Source organism: Myxocyprinus asiaticus, chromosome 33, assembly GCF_019703515.2.
Source record: "Myxocyprinus asiaticus isolate MX2 ecotype Aquarium Trade chromosome 33, UBuf_Myxa_2, whole genome shotgun sequence".
NCBI lineage: Eukaryota > Metazoa > Chordata > Actinopteri > Cypriniformes > Catostomidae > Myxocyprinus > Myxocyprinus asiaticus.
In genome coordinates, this window is record NC_059376.1 from 8,670,228 (window position 1) to 8,688,013 (window position 17,786).

Here is a 17,786-nt window from a genome sequence, read left to right on the forward strand (position 1 = left end):
ATAGGAGAAATTATTTTAACAGAAAAGATTACACACTTCAGCTTTAAGAGCTTATTACATTGCAATTAAAGGAATATTCGGGGATCAATACAAGTTAAGCTCAATCGACAGCATTTGTGGCATAATATTGATTACCACAAAAGTTCATTTTGACTCGTCCCTCATTTTCTTTTAAAAAAAAAAGCAAAAATCTAGGTTCCAGTGAGGCACTTACAACGGAAGTGAATGGGGACCATTTTTGAGGGTTACATTTTTTTTCACTTTTTCAGAAGTATAGTCACAAGACATGAATAATATGCATGTTTACATGATTTTAGTGTGATAAAATCACTTACTAACCTTTTCTGTGCAAAGTTATATTCAATTTTACAACTTTGTTGCCATGATGATGTAATGTCAACAAACCCTAAAACCCTAAAATGACTGTAAAAATGATAAATTAAACAACAATGCAGCTCAAATTATAAATGTTTTTCAAATAATAATTTTTTAAATAAATGTTTTATAAAATTATAAGTTTCACACTTCTGCCTTTAAACCCTCCAAAAATTGGCCCCGTTTACTTCCATTGTAAGTGCCTTACTGTAACCTCGATTTTTGCTTTTTTTAAAGAAAAGGAGGGAATTTTTGTGGTAATCAACAGTAGGCCACAAATGCTGCCGATTGACCTTAACTTGTATTGAACCTGGATTATTCCTTTAACACATTTATATCATAATATTATTCCATTGCTCCAATATTATTCCAAGTATGTTTAGAAGAGACTCACCATAATACACTGGATCAGTAACTGACTCTAAAGAAATCAAATGGAAAAGAAAACAAATAAGAAAACTTCTAGACACTGTCTGTTACGTTACATGAGGTGTAGCCCTTGTTGGTAGTGTTCCTATGCTTATTTGAGTCAACTCACCATTCCACGGCTCATGCATGAAATGAGCAAATACAGCCTTGCGGTCCCCTCCATATGCATTACTGGCCAGCAGTGTGTATTCTCCATTGTTGATGTGCGTTGGACTGTCCAGCTGTAAGCAACCGTGGTATTCGCCCTCTGAGAAATCATGGATCAAGGTGCGGATAAAGCTGCCCTCCTCCACGGGTTTGCCATTTAATAACCAGCTCAGGTTAGGCTCTGGGTTGCCCGACACGCTGAAGGGAATGCACCAGTGGTGGTCTGAGATAGCGTCCATCAGCTTGCTGATTTTAGGTGGAACTGGCACCCCGAATCAATGGTACAGATAGACAAATGAGTATAGACAAAAATACAAACACTGATGTTAACAGTAATCAATAATATTCTGTAATAGAGTATATTCTGAACTTCATTTGGAATTATGTGTTTTGTTTAAAGATAATCTGCTAATCTTTGTTGATAATTAACTGAATGGCTGTGTTAATAACGAATAGATAGTCTACTATCTAGACATTTTCTAACATGAACACGCCTACCTAATTCACTCAGAACATTTATTGGAACTAGGCAGCAGATATAATAAAACAATACAATTTGAATTTATTTCCAAAAATGTATTTCTCAAATCTAACTCATTAATGAAAACGTTAAGAATTGAAATTGTTAAGATGACTCGGAACCAAAAACAGGAGTCCCATCCCTAATCATAACAGAGTTCATTTACATGTAAGATTTAAACGTACAGTAGTAAAAACCGCAGGGTGGAAAATGGTATTGAAACACTAAATTACTGTATGACTGTTTTTGTGTGTGTAAAAAACATTTCCCTCTTGGGAAAAAATTAAAAGCTACATATAGGGCCACTTTACATTTCAGTTTAAATGAGTAGTAATTATGCACCAGTTTTACACAAATAATGCTTATAGAACAGAGAACATCTAGATCTAGTTCGTACAGCTGTGTGTTTGGTCTAGATGAGATCTTACATAGTATGTCCAAATGCACAGAGCTCTCAGTCACGCCCACCATATTATCAGATCTGCAGGTGATTTTGCATCCATTGTCCAAGGAAGAGACATCCAAGAGCTTGAGCTCTGACATCTGACCTGAGCGCTCAAGCTGAGGGTGTGGATTACAGCAATGTCAATGTCATTTCTATTTACAGTGTTTCTGCCTTGTTCCATAAATCAAAGCCTTGAAGGTTAGTTAACTAACCAATGTGTTAAAATCATTAACTCAGTTACAAACCATCTTCTCACCAAAAATATAATTACATAATAGCTTAAAGACAAAAGGAAATTGCATTCACAATGCATTTCATTTCCATAATGTGAAGTGAAACTGAATATTCAGCAGAAAACAACATAAGATTATGAAATATTATGCTATGATATTATTGGTTTATATAATCTTCCCCAACCCAAATGGCCTTGGTTACATCAGCAGATTTTAAAAAGTTGTTTCAGAGGCTGAAAAAGTAATTAAAATTTGATAAAATATTATGAATATGAAAAAAAAAATTGGGGGGAAAAACATGCAAACAAATAAAATGTAAAAAAAGATTAGTGAAAAATAAAAGCTTTGAATTTTTGAACATAATTGTATTTAACCAAACCCACTGAAAAAGAAAGTAAACAGATCTAACAGTGTTATAACTGCCATATTAATTCGGTGTATTGAAACTAGTGCTGTCAATTTAAAGTGTTGATTTAATGTGATTAACTATAACAAAAAATAACGCGTACATTTTTTTAACACAATTAATTGTGCCTCCTGACCCGTACGTAATTTCTGTAATAAAAGTAAGTAGCATTTTCCAATTTTCTGAGCAATTAAAGCTTGAACTACATTGAAGTGAAGTGTCTTTGTGTTTTTACGAGCCGCTTCATCAGGGGGCAGTCAGCGCACCTAAACAAACCTCACAAGCAGTGCAGCCACAGAATGAGAGCCAGGTTGAGCTCTTGAGAACAAGAGGAAGCACATCAGAATGCAAGGATCCCGAGATACAATTTCCAGAGTACTTTTAAACTATTTTTAACTATTTTTAGCTCCAGATGTGTCCGTCTGACGCAAATGTACATAAACCGACAATATATTTAAAGACAGACGGAGCACAAGAAAGCGTCCTGTGTGAGCTGGAAAGATTGATGAACTCTGTCACAAAATGGACTGCTGTCGACTGTAGGCTTGTTCAATAATATGGGAATAAAAATAAATTATATATTGACTTCTAAAGCCACTTTTTGTTTTGTCATATCAATGCTTTCTCATCTGCCAATATAAATTAAATGTATTTCAATTTGATTATATATTTGAATTATTGAATTATCTTTATTTGGGGGCCTTTCTCAGCAAATAATAGAATATACAATTAATTCAATTAATTAATCAACAGGTCATGTAATTAATTCGATCAAGATTTTTATCGATTGACAGCCCTAATTGAAACTATATATTATGGCTCCTCATTCACTCCCAGTCAAGTCTAAAATCTGATGAACTGAACCCCTGCGGATCCACACGGATCCAAACTCTACAACCACAAACAAACACTGAATCACTTGTACAGATTTAGATTAAGCTCAGGATTACCTCATATCTGGACTTGAGTGCGCATGTGTTCCAGTTTAGACTAGGTGTGGGCGTTCCTGAGGTGTTGCATGTCAGCGTCACGTTTAACCCTTCAAGCATGGTCACTTTAGTGGGACTGAGAATCACACTGGGGAGAACTAGAAAGAAAACACATCAAAAACCAAGACGTTTACATCCACGAATTAACTATAAAGAAATCATATTCTTTATCAGCAAATAAATAAATAAACCTTAAAACGTGAAATATTAACTTCAGAATCTACATTTCCATAAGTCATTAAAGGAATATTCAGAGTTCAATACAAGTTCAGCTCAATTGACAGCATCTGTGGCATAATGTTGATTACCCAAAAAAAATTATTTGGACTTGCATCTCCTTTTCTTTAAAAAAAAGCACAAATCGAGGTCACAGCAAGGCATTTACAATGAAAGTGAATGTGGCCATTTTTTGAATATTAAAATACTATTTCAAAAGTTTAACCACAAGACATAAACAGTATGCTTGTAAATATGATTTTAGTGTGATAAAATTGCTTCATTGCCATGACGATATAATGTCAAGAAACCCTAAATCCCTAAAATGACTGTAAAAATGCCAATTTAAACAACTTTACAGCTCAAATAACACACAAGTTTTAACAGAAGAATTAATATGTGCTTTTATAAAATTATAAGCTTCACATTTCTGTGTTTAAACCCTCCAAAAACTGTCCCCATTCACTTCCATTGTAAGTGCTTCACTGGAACCTTGATATTTTCTTTTTATTTTAATCTTTTCTTTTTTTTTAAAGAAAAGGAGATGCAAGTCAAAATTAATTTTTGTGGTATTCAACATTATGCCACAAATGCTGTTGACTGAGCTTAACGTTTATTGAACCCAGAATATCCCTTTAAGACTTGTTTTTAGAAACATGTACAGTATCATGAGTGTCTTTTTTAGATTATTTAGAAAGTCTTTTTGAGTGATTTTTCTTTGAAAAAAAAAAATTCAAAGTTTCTTTTTGGACATATGAGGAAATTTTCAAGTGGTCAGTTGAACATCAAGGAAATAGGAAAATGGAAAATATTCTATTTTATTAGAAACCTATAGGATCGTATTGAGTGATCCACTGATTGCACAAATTGTGCAATTTACACTTTTAAAAAATAGCTAAAATACATTCAATTTAATAGTAGTAAACATGTATTCTATGAGTGTAAATTTTACCATTAATACATTTTTGAAATGCCCAATTTTAAAAATTCTCAAACAAACCAAAACCTTTGTGATCTTATTAAGATGTCTTTTATTTTAAAATGTCTGAGTACTGAGTACAAGTGTCTCAAGAAATCTTATTTTCTCTTATTGACTGGCACATTTTTTTTTTTTTTTTTTTTTACTAGTTTCAAGCATAAACCAAAAACAACCTAATTTTTATGATGTAGATTTCATCTAGAGTGTAAAATGTTTTATATTTGATATTTCAGCTCAGAAATCGAATCACTTGTTCTTTTCCCCCTGTGTCACAGAAATGCCATTTTAGCCCGCTGGGTTCTCACAGTAAATGCATTGAGTGTGGACAGTTCAGACTGTCTCTGTGCTGATGTCATCAGTGGACAGCCGAGTCAGATCGCTATCTGCTCACAAGCTGCGACAATTGATGACTATATCAGCCTGTACCTAGCATCTCTTGCAACTGCAGGAAACTGTTTAAACCAGTTGTTCTCCTATGGAAGCCGTTTCCACTACATAAAAAATAAATGAAAAACTGTGCTTTGTTCATAATTATGAGACACTAAGTAATATTTATGATGAATTATGATCATTTATGATCTTTTTCTCACAGCATAAAATCATACTGGCCTAATGAATTGAGAACACATTGAGGAGTATTATGAAATTATGACATAATCCTATAATCATGACTAAGCATATCACAAATAATGACTTTTTATCTCAAAATAATGACTTTGATTTCAATATTTTCAATATGGGGTGTCCAATGTAAAATCTGTGTCCTGAAAACAAAACCAGTTGAGAACAACCAATTTAAACTGCAAAAAAAAATCTATCACACTGGAAAAAATCTCTCATGTACATTTGGCACTCTAGATGTACTCTAAACTATGGTAAATTGAAACGATTCACTGAGCAGTTCATCATTTTATTTCATGGTGCAAAAAATGGAAAAGAGAGACAATATTTGGCAAGAGGCCAGCTGACGCTCACAGCAGAGTCTCAGCACTAAATATCTCAGTGTTTTTGTGTTCCGGGGATCCCCCCTGTCGCTCGCTCTCTCTCTCTCTCTCTCTCTCTCTCTCTCTATTTTTCCATTTTCCTCCCTCTCTCTCTCATCCTCTCTTCCTCCCTTGAGGGCGTTCTGCTGTGGTAATGCTTAAAATAGGCCTGGCTGGAGGCTGATCTTTGGATCAATAATTATCCGAGTCTCAAGCCGCAGCCATAAAATTACAGCCAGAACAAGTCCCATCTTAACAAACAAACAAACAAACCCAAACTTTACTTTTAAATATCATATAACCACACTATGAGAAAAACCAAAGCAAAGTTTCCTTGAAAATATTTTTGCTTGTTTTAACTGACTAAAAACTGAATAAGCTCAAATAATTCATTATGAATTACTTCTAATGGCAAAAACACTAAAACTTTAAAGTTTTAGGTAAGTTCAGGTTTTTAGGCTTTGGTTAAATGAGATCTTGCATCAGAGCTGTACACATCTTATTTTCTGTTGGCTGAGCACAAAAATCAACACATAACGTGACTGTCTTTGCAGTGTAAAAGTGGCTACAGCTTGATAAATAGATGCAAGATAGACAGGATCAGTTACAATTCATGTGAAATGACATCAGCACTGTTGATTACAATTTGAAAGCTGAAAATTCTATCAGTGTAAGTCAATGGGAGTTTTCATACATTAACTTTAAATTCCTTAAAAAAGCTTGAAGTTTTTAGAGACCAAAAATAGATAACACACCTAAGGCTGAAATTATCTACAAAACAAAGTTTACGTGTAGTCTGTCCAAATTTGTGGATAAGAAAAAGAAGTACAGGAAGATAGTAAGAGGAATCTTCTCCATTCATGGGCAAGCAGTTGAACCTGAGGGAAGTCTGGACAGTATTCTCCTTATCTTATTTTGGGCCAGTTGTTCTTACCACAGTTAGGCAGTGTGAGTGAGGAGAGCGTCCTCCTCTTTCCTCCCTCCTCCACACACAGCAGCTCCTCGGCCTCCTCTCCTCTCGACTGTTTCAGCCACACGTTTTCACATGAGCACTGCAGAGGGTTACCTTCCAGCAACCTGAAACACAAAGACAGATATATAAGCATCTGATATACAATATTTAATGACAGGATTCTGAAACATGCTGTTAAAAAACATTTTAAACACACACAGAAATATACAAACCACTATACATGAAACCTGATTCTGCTCATTACTGTGCACATTAGAAATTGACCGCTATATTGGCCAGGCCAATTAATCTGATAATATTTGGCCTTTTTGAGATGATCAAGATTGGCCGATATCCCTTCTTTCTTGGCTGATTAACAAAAGTGTCAGCTTCCAAACAGAAGTGTCATGTTCCAAAATTTAATGACAGCCATGCCAATGGATACTGAGCAGTATCTGTTGTCAAATATTTTTGAGTGTCTCAAAAACATTATGCAAAACAAATGCTTGTTTAATTTCAGCAATTTGGTGCAAGCCTCATTTGCTATCAAAAACTAGTATTATATCATACTATATAATAGCAGCCACCAGCCTATCAGCCACCCCACTTTCTGTACTGGCATCAGCATTTGTCATGTACTAATGCATATATCAGAACATACACATACAAACAAGTAAGAAAAAAAAAAAAACATGAAATCAGAATCAGAATCTGAATGAGCTTTATTGCCAAGTATGCTTATACATACAAGGAATTTGTCTTGGTGGCAGAAGCAAAATGAATGAAACAAAATGAAACAAAGCAAAATTAAACAAAATTAAACAAAACAAAATAAAGCAAAACAAAATGAACCAAAGCAACACAAAACAAAACAAAATTAAACAAAGCAACACAAAACAAAGCAAAGCAAAGCAACACAAAACAAAGCAAAGCAAAGCAATGCAAAGCAAAGCAAAGCAAAGCAAAGCAAAGCAAAGCAAGACAAAACAAAACAAAACAAAACAAAACAAAACAAAACAAAGAAAAGCAAAGCAAGACAAAACAAAACAAAACAAAATGAAGCAAAGCAAAGCAAAACAACACAAAACAAAGAAAAGCACAAAAAAAAAAATCAAAAGAAAAAAAATAAATCACTTACTTTAGATAAAGTTCAATTGCATGCATAAAATATATCTCCATGAAAAGGTCTGAGACTCACAGGTATGAGATGTTTAAATGGCGAAAAGTCCTCCAGGAAAGATACGACAGATTGTTTTCTTTGAGATTTCTGTAACAGGAGGCAATGATTAGCAATGACAAAACTCATATAATAAAACAGTATTCATTAGAGATCGACCGATATTGGTTTTTGATGCTCGATACGATACTGATTATTTTTGTATTTAAGTGTCTGATAACTAATATTTGGTAACACTTCACAATAAAGTGCCATTTTTAACATTAGTTAACAACATCAGTGAACATGAACTAACAATGAACAACACTTTTATAACATTTATTAATGTTTGTTAATGCTAATTACGACATTAATACATTTTTAAAATCCAAAGTTGTATTTGTTAACATTAGTTAATGCAATATCAACTAACATTAACTAACAATGAACAATTGTAATTGTATTATCTAACAGTAACAAACCTTAATAAATGTTGTAATAAATACATTGTTCATTGTTAGTTTATGATACCTAATGCATTAACTAATATTAACAAATGGCACTTTATTGTAAAGTGTAACCAATTATGTTTTACAAAATATCTTTACAAAATTAAAACTGCGGACAGTCTACAAAGAATTCATTTGCAGTTTTAGTTGCAATATACACTTGTTTAAATCCCCTCACTTATGAAATATTTAAAATGTAAAGTCTTATGTGTCCAACTTTATCGGTAAATGCAATATTAATGAACCGATAACCGATGAAGTGTAAAAGTGTAAATATCAGTTAAAAATATTGGTCAAACCGATTATCGGTCTGTCTCTAGCATTTATACAAAACATTTCATATTTATTTTAACAATAACTCACACAATATAAGATCATAACATCTATTCTAAATATAACATTCATGTTGCAGAATTAATAATTCTGAAGTTTAAACCATTGAAAATCAAACCATGTTCATAGACAAACAACAGCACCTCCTTCAAAAACCAGACAAAGCACTCACAGATACTGAAGTTTTAGGTTGCTCTGAAAGGCTTGCCGAGAAATATACGTGAGCCGCGTGTTTGTTACCGTTCTGTAGATCAAGAACATTGTAGAACATTCACAAATTTATATAATTTCCACAAATAAAGAACATAAACCGAGTTACAGTTCCTGTACACTTTTAATACTCACAAGTTTCTAAGGTTGTGGAATAAGTTGAGATCTTTTTCATTAATGGATGTGAAACTGCTTTGATTTGCAATGTATCTGCAAACAACAAGAAAAGCACATAAGAGTCATTCATGATGAAATACCAATAACACTTGCTAATGTGTCTTGGTTGCCAGATTTGTAAATGTAATACTAGCAACTAATTGCAAAATAGCCTACTAATTAAACCAGCTCAACTGCATCAAATTAACACATGCAAACTCCATTCAATAACAATTTCAAATAGATTATTGTATAATAGTCAACAGCAACAAGAAAAGCATCACTGCAGTAGAGTATAATGTTCAAAAGTCATGTCCATTGACTCTCATAGCACAATATTCATTCAGAGGACAAATATAATTGCGTACTGTAGTTTGAACATATAATCTTTGACACAACTCCAATACATCACATAAATAAATCACGTCTGTATGCAAGGCGATGACACTGTAATTGGCTGAATGTTTTTAAGTGTGATTTTAAAGACACAACCCAGGCATGGTTTCTATGATATAAAAACCTCTGGCAGCTCCATGTCTTTTAATCAGGCTCTCCGTCATAACTCACATGTCTGTGATGTTCTCCATCTCTGCGTCGGATTGCAGCATGGGAAAAGCCATGATACTGCGCTCCGAATCCACACAGGAGATCCTCACGCCAGTGCAAGTGCAGAGCTCGGGACAAGCGGCACCGGGCCTCCAGAGCGCGAGCAGCACCAGAAGAACCCAACCGAACCCGCAGCCCGCCATGCCGAAGCCCCCCAACAGCAGGCTCATCCCCGGGTCCTCGCCGCCAGATTTAAGACCCCTGAAACCCAACGCGACTTGGGTCCAGACACGGATCGGAGCACGCAGCCGACCTTGTCTCCCTCACGCGCGTCTCTTTTGGTGAAGTGTCAGTATTCCTCTCGCCTCAGTATGTCTCTCTCCCTCGGGTAAATAAGCGAGATGCTCTGGATGCGTTGAATGACGCGCGCGGTCTGTGCTCGGACAAGAACAGAAGACGCGTTCTGGAGAACTGCGCGTGCTGAAGAGAGCGCTGGATGATGCGCAGAGCATCTGAGGGGAGGAGAACACAAGAGATCATTCAAATGCCTTATTGATTATTGACAACATCCCAATGATCCGACAGATTTGAAGTATCTATCTATCTAAAGGTTTAATTCTGTTAGTAGGCTACTGATTGGAAATCGCGTGCTAAAATACACAATATAGTTCTACTCAAAAATATTTTAATTTTAAGATTAACGCATTTCTATTTCATAACAAAACTCCATCAACATGAACTGATTCATCTTTAATAAAAACCTAAATATTTTACATTTTATTCATGCAATTTTTTTTTAAACATTACAATTAAATTTGATGGAATTTTTTTTTTTAATGGAAACTCGTAGCCGACATTTTAAAAATAGTCAAAATAGCCTTTTTTATGCATCACATTAAACTGTTTACAGCACACATCGACGAATGGTCTGTTATTAACTTCTAAGTCTGCGCTCAATAAATCTGCTAAATAAAATTATTATCAATCCTTGATATTTTTATTATGAACCAACTGCTTTAAAAAACCAGTAAATAACTTGAAGCCTTGCTATACGCTATTGCGAATAAACGCCCTTTAGCCTTGACTATTTTCATTATATTAATTATAGCACGACCCACGGGCATAGTAACCCCCTCAATAATCAAAACAAGCAAGTACAGGTACGGTGTATATATGCATCATGCTAAGAAAACTATATATCATACAATAATAGCGGCTTGGTAAAGATGAAATGTGCTATGCATCTGTTGTGATCATGGGGAACCTTAACAGCAGGAAGAATATCTAGGAATCAGGGCCATAATCACAATATACTTTGAGGGGGACAAGTCCCCCCCAATAATCAGATATGGCCAGATTGTCCCCCCCAATAACTGATATCCTTGTTGCTGTTCTGTTGCATTTCATTATGCACCGCTGTCTAATTGTCATTAAGTTGCTGCAGGAATAACATAATGGTTTAAGAACGTTTTTAAAATGTTAGTGTGTACAGTAGTCTAACACCGCTCGTCAATGTCATTTGAGAAAGCCAATCAAATCGATGAAGGCGGAACTCAAATTTAAGAAGCTGAGCAGGAACCTAGTGGATTAACCCAGCGCCGCACATCAGCAAGTTCAGGTTAAGAGTGTTAGTGTCATGTAAGATGTAAGTATCTAACTAAACATGCAATATGTGACCGCTGTTTTATGAATGAAATGTTGTACAGATCAATAGTAATTTCCAGTGGTGCAAACTATTCACTATTTGACGAAATTCGCCGTTTTGAATTAAAAATATGTCATGTACAGTACGTGATTTGTATGTCATTCATAATTTTGAATGTGAAAACATTAACGGAAGAGGAAGAATGTGGATATCTGGTACATTTCTGAAGTACCTTTTTAGAAAATTCACTTGACATTGTCTTAGAAAATGATCTATAACACAAAGTAGAGCGTTATCACCCACAGATTAGAACAAGAACATTGTAAACCCCATGACTTGTAGCTTCAATTGAGTTTTTAGGTTGTGGCAAGGATAGTGTCAAATATTTTTAATTCAAATTTAAAATCAATTTAAGATTTTCTAAATAATTTCTTTGTCTATAATTCATTCTGAATGTTGTCCTCTTTTAAACGAGACCATTTTATTTTGAGGATGAGCCACCAGTTAAAGTAGTTCACTTAAAAATGGAAAATGTACTTTTACTCACTCATTTATGTTGTTCAAAATCCATATGCTGTTACTTTTACTTGGAAAATAAAAATAGATATTTTAAGCAACTCTATTCTATAGAATAACAGTTTATAGTGAGCAGGAGCTGTCAAGCTTCATAAAGGACAAATATTATAAAGCACTATTATAGTCTCAGTACAAAGACATCATAACAGTAGTCCATATGACTTGTGCACTTTATTCCAGGCTTTCTGTGGCCTTACAACAGCTTTGTGTTGTATGGACTACTTTTATGGTATATTAATAATTATTTTTTTCTCTTTGGACCTTGACAGTAGTGCTCAATATAAACTGTTTTTGTATGGAAAAGAGCAGCGTTAGGATTCTTGAAGAAAAGATTGTGTTAAGATTGTACTGGGAGGAAAAAACAATGAGGGACAACTTGAGGGCAGTAAATCATTTTGTGTATTTTCTTTTTACTAGCCAGCTGACACATTCATGTCATTTTACAGATACATCAGTGATGAAAAGAAATTCAAATTATATTCATTTTCTTGACATTTTATTTCTATATTTCTTTTCCTTGAGACAGCAAGATGACAGAAACAGGTGAATTGCTAGCAATGCAGACAGTGTTTGTCTTGTACTGTGTGAACTTTAAAAATACACATATCTTTTAAAACCAAAAATTAAATAATTTTGGGCCTTTATTGCATTTCAAGCCTTTATTCAGAAAATTATTGAATTCAGTGCCTTTACAATATTGAAGTACCAAAGAGGACCATTATATTTGTGACCTCAACACCCGTGACCCCTCACCCCCAAAATGGTTTGGAATGGTTTGAAATCTCACTGCTGCCATCTATCGGTGCCAGTTGGTATTTCATTAAGGGCTGTATAAGCAGTGAATCACTGTTATTATTGCTCATGCTTGAGGTTAGGGATTTGAGCAAACCCCTAACCTCAAGTATTTAACCTATTTACTTATTTATAAACAGTGCTTGTGCTATTGACACAGGTGTGCTATTACTTCAAGTGATTGGACTTAAAATTTTCCCACACTGGACAACAAAATGGGCCTGAAAAAAAAAAAAGAAGACACTGAATGAGGGATCCAACTTGGTTCATTCATAGCAATGCACTTAACACCACTCAGAACTCCTTAACAACTGAATAGCAATGCCCTGACAACCTTTCACAACACCATAGCCTTGTGGCTGCAAATTTTGCAGGGACATGCACTACTCTTATTTTCTAAAGAAAATGTAAAAATCTAGTTAACATTGTCCAGGAAATAATATACATAAATAATTTTAATCAGTTTCATTTGATTTATTTAACTCTGAACACATTCAAGTATTAAAAGTAACAAAGAACTAACAAAACAAATACATTTACAAAAATAGAATACATGAGATACTGAAATTTTAACCTAAATTGGGAGCATTTTTGAGATGCCGTCTACAGACTCAGAGAACCAAAGAGTTATTCCATTCAAAATCCCATTGCCAGAGTAAGTTCACCCAGAAAATGTTTCTCAGTAAGAGTCAAGAAAGAAACACTTATTTCCTCCGCTCATTCACTCGTTTCTGTATCTCACTGCATTCTCTTTCTGAGAGCGGACTGGCACTCAACACGACTCCTCGGCCCATCTGATCCACCTGTATGCTCAGCATACAGCACATATCCACCAGCTCTCTCTGACAGTGCAGAATCCCATTGTCCACATCGCTGCGTCTCACTGGGTCTTTCCTCAGCACTCGGGCCTCTGCTGCTGAGAAGCCAATGAGGTTAGTGAGCATTGCGTCACACAGATCCACATCCAGATACCCCGTCCCATCTGATATGGTGGCTCCCAGTTTCCAAACTCCACCACTACTGCGCAAGTTTCCCACCAATGTAACAATAAAGGCTTGTACACGTAAAACCTGAACACTGGTTGGCGGCCAAGTGCCAGCCTGCAGAGTGCAGAGGTACCTGGGTATGGGTGCATCTGTTATTGCACTAACATTTTGCTTCCTACTTGAAACTGATTCATATTTAGACTCATACTTAAGAAATTCATCTAAGGATCTATTGTGGTGGGAGCTTCTTTCGCCAACAGGAGTTCTGTAGGCAGAATTTGACTGAATCTGGTTCAGTCCTACAGTTTTGGGCTGGTTAATATGGTTGTCTACACTTGGTAAGTCTGAAGCTGGAAATGTCTGTTGCTCAATTTCAGTGTGTTCTCTTGTGCTGGGCAACACTTCTGAATCTAAAGGGCACATCACGCTATCTAGCTCCTCTAATGGGATGTCATCAAAGTCCTCAGGAATTTCATCCACCATATTGTCCTCAAAGTTTTGTGGAACTTCATCAAAATCATCTGGAATGCTGTTGAAGTCATCATCTAGAATTTCAACCTCATGCCAGTTGTTGTCAATGGAAATGGGTGTCTCTTGTGGACGGGGACTTAACTGGGAGCGTTGCGATTGAAGGTGAGGTGCAGATGGTCTGGAAAACGCTTGCAAATTCAGGCTGTCGTAGCCACTGTCAGCTACCTGAAAATCTTCCACAGCCTCCACACTGGCTAAGAGCTCCTGGTCATCCAGTTCCTCACCTTGTGGATGGTTTTCCTCAGGTAGACCCAGTGTCCCACAAAGCACTCTACCTTGAGAGTATATCTGCAAGAGCTGTTCCACCTCCCCTCCCAACACCTTCACGTTCTCTGCCTTCAAGAGCAACACCCCGAGACGGACAACGATAGGCCCAACTAACTGTAGCTTCGTGCCAGGTGGCAGGTTGGTACTCAGGGCTGGGATGGGCCGGTACTCCATACCCTCCAGACTTTGCACCCCATCCGTAAGCTGCAGCATCAACATACGAGTGGGCTTGGCCTCCCATGGCCTCTGTGTTTCCTGTGTAACCGCGGAGACTTGTTCGTTGGAGCAGTCAGTGCCCCGAATGCGCTGCAGTTGAGTGTAAGCAGGCTGGCTGATGTCCAGTAGAGAGTCCATCTGTACACAGTAACAGCTGTTTAGTTCTGTCTTCTGGGCCTCTGAGACGCCTGCAGGGAGCACTGGGTGGGCCAGATCTCGCAGGTCTGTTAGTAACCATTGCTCCAAGACACGTTGATTGAGTAGGGCCCGGGGCACGGCTTCTCTCTCCGCCTCCTCCTTTATCCAGTTCACACAAGCATCCAGCCAGGCAGGAGGGACCTGGATGTGCCATTCAGAACGCAGCCATTCCTGGGTAACCTGGACTTCACTCACTGTGGACATCCTCTCACTGTCCAAAACACCGCGGACTGAACTTCTAAATGGAGAACGAGGAAAATGTATAGTTGTTTTTTTTAATTATTAATTAATAATGATCAGATTTAACCAAAACATTTTATTTAATATATATATATATATATATATATATATATATATATATATGTATATGTATATATATATATAGAGGTGCTGGTCATATAATTAGAATATCATCAAAAAGTTGATTTATTTCACTAATTCCAGTCAAAAAGTGAAACTTGTATATTATATTCATTCATTACACACAGACTGATATATTTCAAATGTTTATTTCTTTTAATTTTGATGATTATAACTGACAACTAAGGAAAATCCCAAATTCAGTATCTCAGAAAATTAGAATATTGTGAAAAGGTTCAATATTGAAGACACCTGGTGCCACACTCTAATCAGCTAATTAACTCAAAACACCTGCAAAGGCCTTTAAATGGTCTCTCAGTCTAGTTCTGTACACTACACAATCATGGGGAAGACTGCTGACTTGACAGTTGTCCAAAAGACGACCATTGACACGTTGCACAAGGAGGGCAAGACACAAAAGGTCATTGCAAAAGAGCCTGGCTGTTCACAGAGCTCTGTGTCCAAGCACATTAATAGAGAGGCGAAGGGAAGGAAAAGATGTGGTAGAAAAAAGTGTACAAGCAATAGGGATAACCGCACCCTGGAGAGGACTGTGAAACAAAACCCATTCAAAAATGTAGGGGAGAACCACTACGCACAGACGTATGCAAGACATGGGTTTCAGCTGTCGCATTCCTTGTGTCAAGCCACTCTTGAACAACAGACAGCGTCTGAAGCGTCTCGCCTGGGCTAAAGACAAAAAGGACTGGACTGCTGCTGAGTGGTCCAAAGTTATGTTCTCTGATGAAAGTAAATTTTGCATTTCCTTTGGAAATCAGGGTCCCAGAGTCTGGAGGAAGAGAGGAGAGGCACACAATTCACGTTGCTTGAGGTCCAGAGTAAAGTTTCCACAGTCAGTGATGGTTTGGGGTGCCATGTCATCTGCTGGTGTTGGTCCACTGTGTTTTCTGAGGTCCAAGGTCAACGCAGCCGTATACCAGGAAGTTTTAGAGCACTTCATGCTTCCTGCTGCTGACCAACTTTATGGAGATGCAGATTTCATTTTCCAACAGGACTTGGCACCTGCACACAGTGCCAAAGCAACCAGTATCTGGTTTAAGGACCATGGTATCCCTGGTCTTAATTGGCCAGCAAACTCGCCTGACCTTAACCCCATAGAAACTCTATGGGGTATTGTGAAGAGGAAGATGTGATATGCCAGACCCAACAATGCAGAAGAGCTGAAGGCCACTATCAGAGCAACCTGGGCTCTCATAACACCTGAGCAGTGCCACAGACTGATCGACTCCATGCCACGCCGCATTGCTGCAGTAATTCAGGCAAAAGGAGCCCCAACTAAGTATTGAGTGCTGTACATGCTCATACTTTTCATGTTCATACTTTTCAGTTGGCCAAGATGTCTAAAAATCCTTTCTTTGTATTGGTCTTAAGTAATATTCTAATTTTCTGAGATACTGAATTTGGGATTTTCCTTAGTTGTCAGTTATAATCATCAAAATTAAAAGAAATAAACATTTGAAATATATCAGTCTGTGTGTAATGAATGAATATAATATACAAGTTTCACTTTTTGAATGGAATTAGTGAAATAAATCAACTTTTTGATGATATTCTAATTATATGACCAGCACCTGTGTATATATATATAGGGATAAAACCCTATCCCAATAATATAGCTCATGAGAGGTGAAAAAGGTGAGAACGTCATAGCAGGTGTTCCAGGGGTATATTTACAGTTGATTTGTTTGCTGTATTTAAAGATTTTTTTTTAAGTGTTAAGTACACATTTCAAGAGATTTTATAAGAAAAATTTAGGACTTGTATGAAACTAAGGGCAAATTAGCTTAAAAAAAGTGACTGTGGCCAAAAGGTGAGTAGGTTGTATCCCTGAATATTACACTGAATTTATGATGATGTCACATTTATTTAACAATTAAAACATTTATAAATATGCAAATACATAAATGCAAAGCTTTCAGATTCAATTTATCAATTTTAACATAACCTTTAAATACTATGGTACATAAAAAATAAGTAAAATACCTTAGTAAAATAATAAAATTAGTAAAAAATAAAAATAATAAAATGTACTGAAATTTGAATTAAAAATACATTAAAATGCATACTATAATGTTATTTAATCAACATTACCTTTACAGTGCAGACACTACATGGTATGTTCAAGTGAAATACCCTTTTTAAAAACAAAACAAAAATAATATAGTAAAACATCATAAAATATTAATAATATAATAACACAAAGCATAATATAAATTATTCATATTCATAATTAGCATACTATATAATTTACTACTTACTATTCTATACTTTAACCTAATATACTATACAACATACTAAACTACAGACAACTTATCATTAATTCAATTAGAAGTCTTACAAAAAAATCGAGTAATTCCACGTTTATTCTGGCGCAGGCTACATTGTGCACAATTTTAGGTCGCCATCATTTTACAGATCACTTTGCTCTAATTAGTTAATCGCTATTATAATTTTGACTACAGATCTTTTGCTTCTTACTTACGGCGACTAATGAAGTTTTTGTGGATCAACTCTTTAAGAAACATCAAAGTTGAGAGATATCAAACAGCAACTGTTTTCCAACAGATCAGCTAGTCAACACCGCTCACTACTTTTTGGGCGGTCAGGAAA

At 36.0% G+C, this 17,786-nt stretch overlaps 2 protein-coding genes across 3 annotated transcripts in view; both read right to left on the reverse strand.

The window, feature by feature from the left end:
- LOC127424667 (BDNF/NT-3 growth factors receptor-like) overlaps window positions 1–10,020 on the reverse strand; it is an 80,534-nt gene extending 70,514 nt beyond the window's left edge. The window contains exons 1-9 of the mRNA XM_051670033.1: window positions 9,606–10,020; window positions 9,018–9,092; window positions 8,845–8,916; window positions 7,873–7,941; window positions 6,657–6,799; window positions 3,506–3,642; window positions 1,900–2,032; window positions 914–1,213; window positions 770–796 (exon numbers count right to left, since the gene is read on the reverse strand). Coding sequence (XP_051525993.1) covers window positions 770–796; window positions 914–1,213; window positions 1,900–2,032; window positions 3,506–3,642; window positions 6,657–6,799; window positions 7,873–7,941; window positions 8,845–8,916; window positions 9,018–9,092; window positions 9,606–9,814 — 1,165 coding nt within the window. The 5' untranslated portion in view covers window positions 9,815–10,020. The remainder of the gene's footprint in view (window positions 1–769; window positions 797–913; window positions 1,214–1,899; window positions 2,033–3,505; window positions 3,643–6,656; window positions 6,800–7,872; window positions 7,942–8,844; window positions 8,917–9,017; window positions 9,093–9,605) is intronic.
- Window positions 10,021–12,194: 2,174 nt separating this feature from the next.
- On the reverse strand, window positions 12,195–17,777 carry rmi1 (RMI1, RecQ mediated genome instability 1, homolog (S. cerevisiae)). 2 transcript variants are annotated; one of them, XM_051670036.1, is made up of 3 exons: window positions 17,659–17,777; window positions 17,268–17,310; window positions 12,195–15,033 (listed from the first exon to the last, which is right to left on the reverse strand). In XM_051670036.1, exon 3 carries the CDS (start codon window positions 14,997–14,999, stop codon window positions 13,302–13,304), a length of 1,698 nt encoding a protein of 565 aa, XP_051525996.1. In that variant the 5' UTR covers window positions 15,000–15,033; window positions 17,268–17,310; window positions 17,659–17,777; the 3' UTR covers window positions 12,195–13,301. The 2 variants fall into 2 exon arrangements, with proteins under 2 accessions (XP_051525996.1, XP_051525997.1); XM_051670037.1 differs by lacking the exon at window positions 17,268–17,310 and having other exon boundaries at window positions 17,659–17,776.
- Between the last annotated feature and the right edge of the window lie 9 nt (window positions 17,778–17,786).

What these genes read in the sequence shown, in the direction of transcription:
- rmi1 (XM_051670036.1), bottom strand. Translation starts at nt 14,999, where the DNA reads ATGTCCACAGTGAGTGAAGTCCAGGTTACCCAGGAATGGCTGCGTTCT.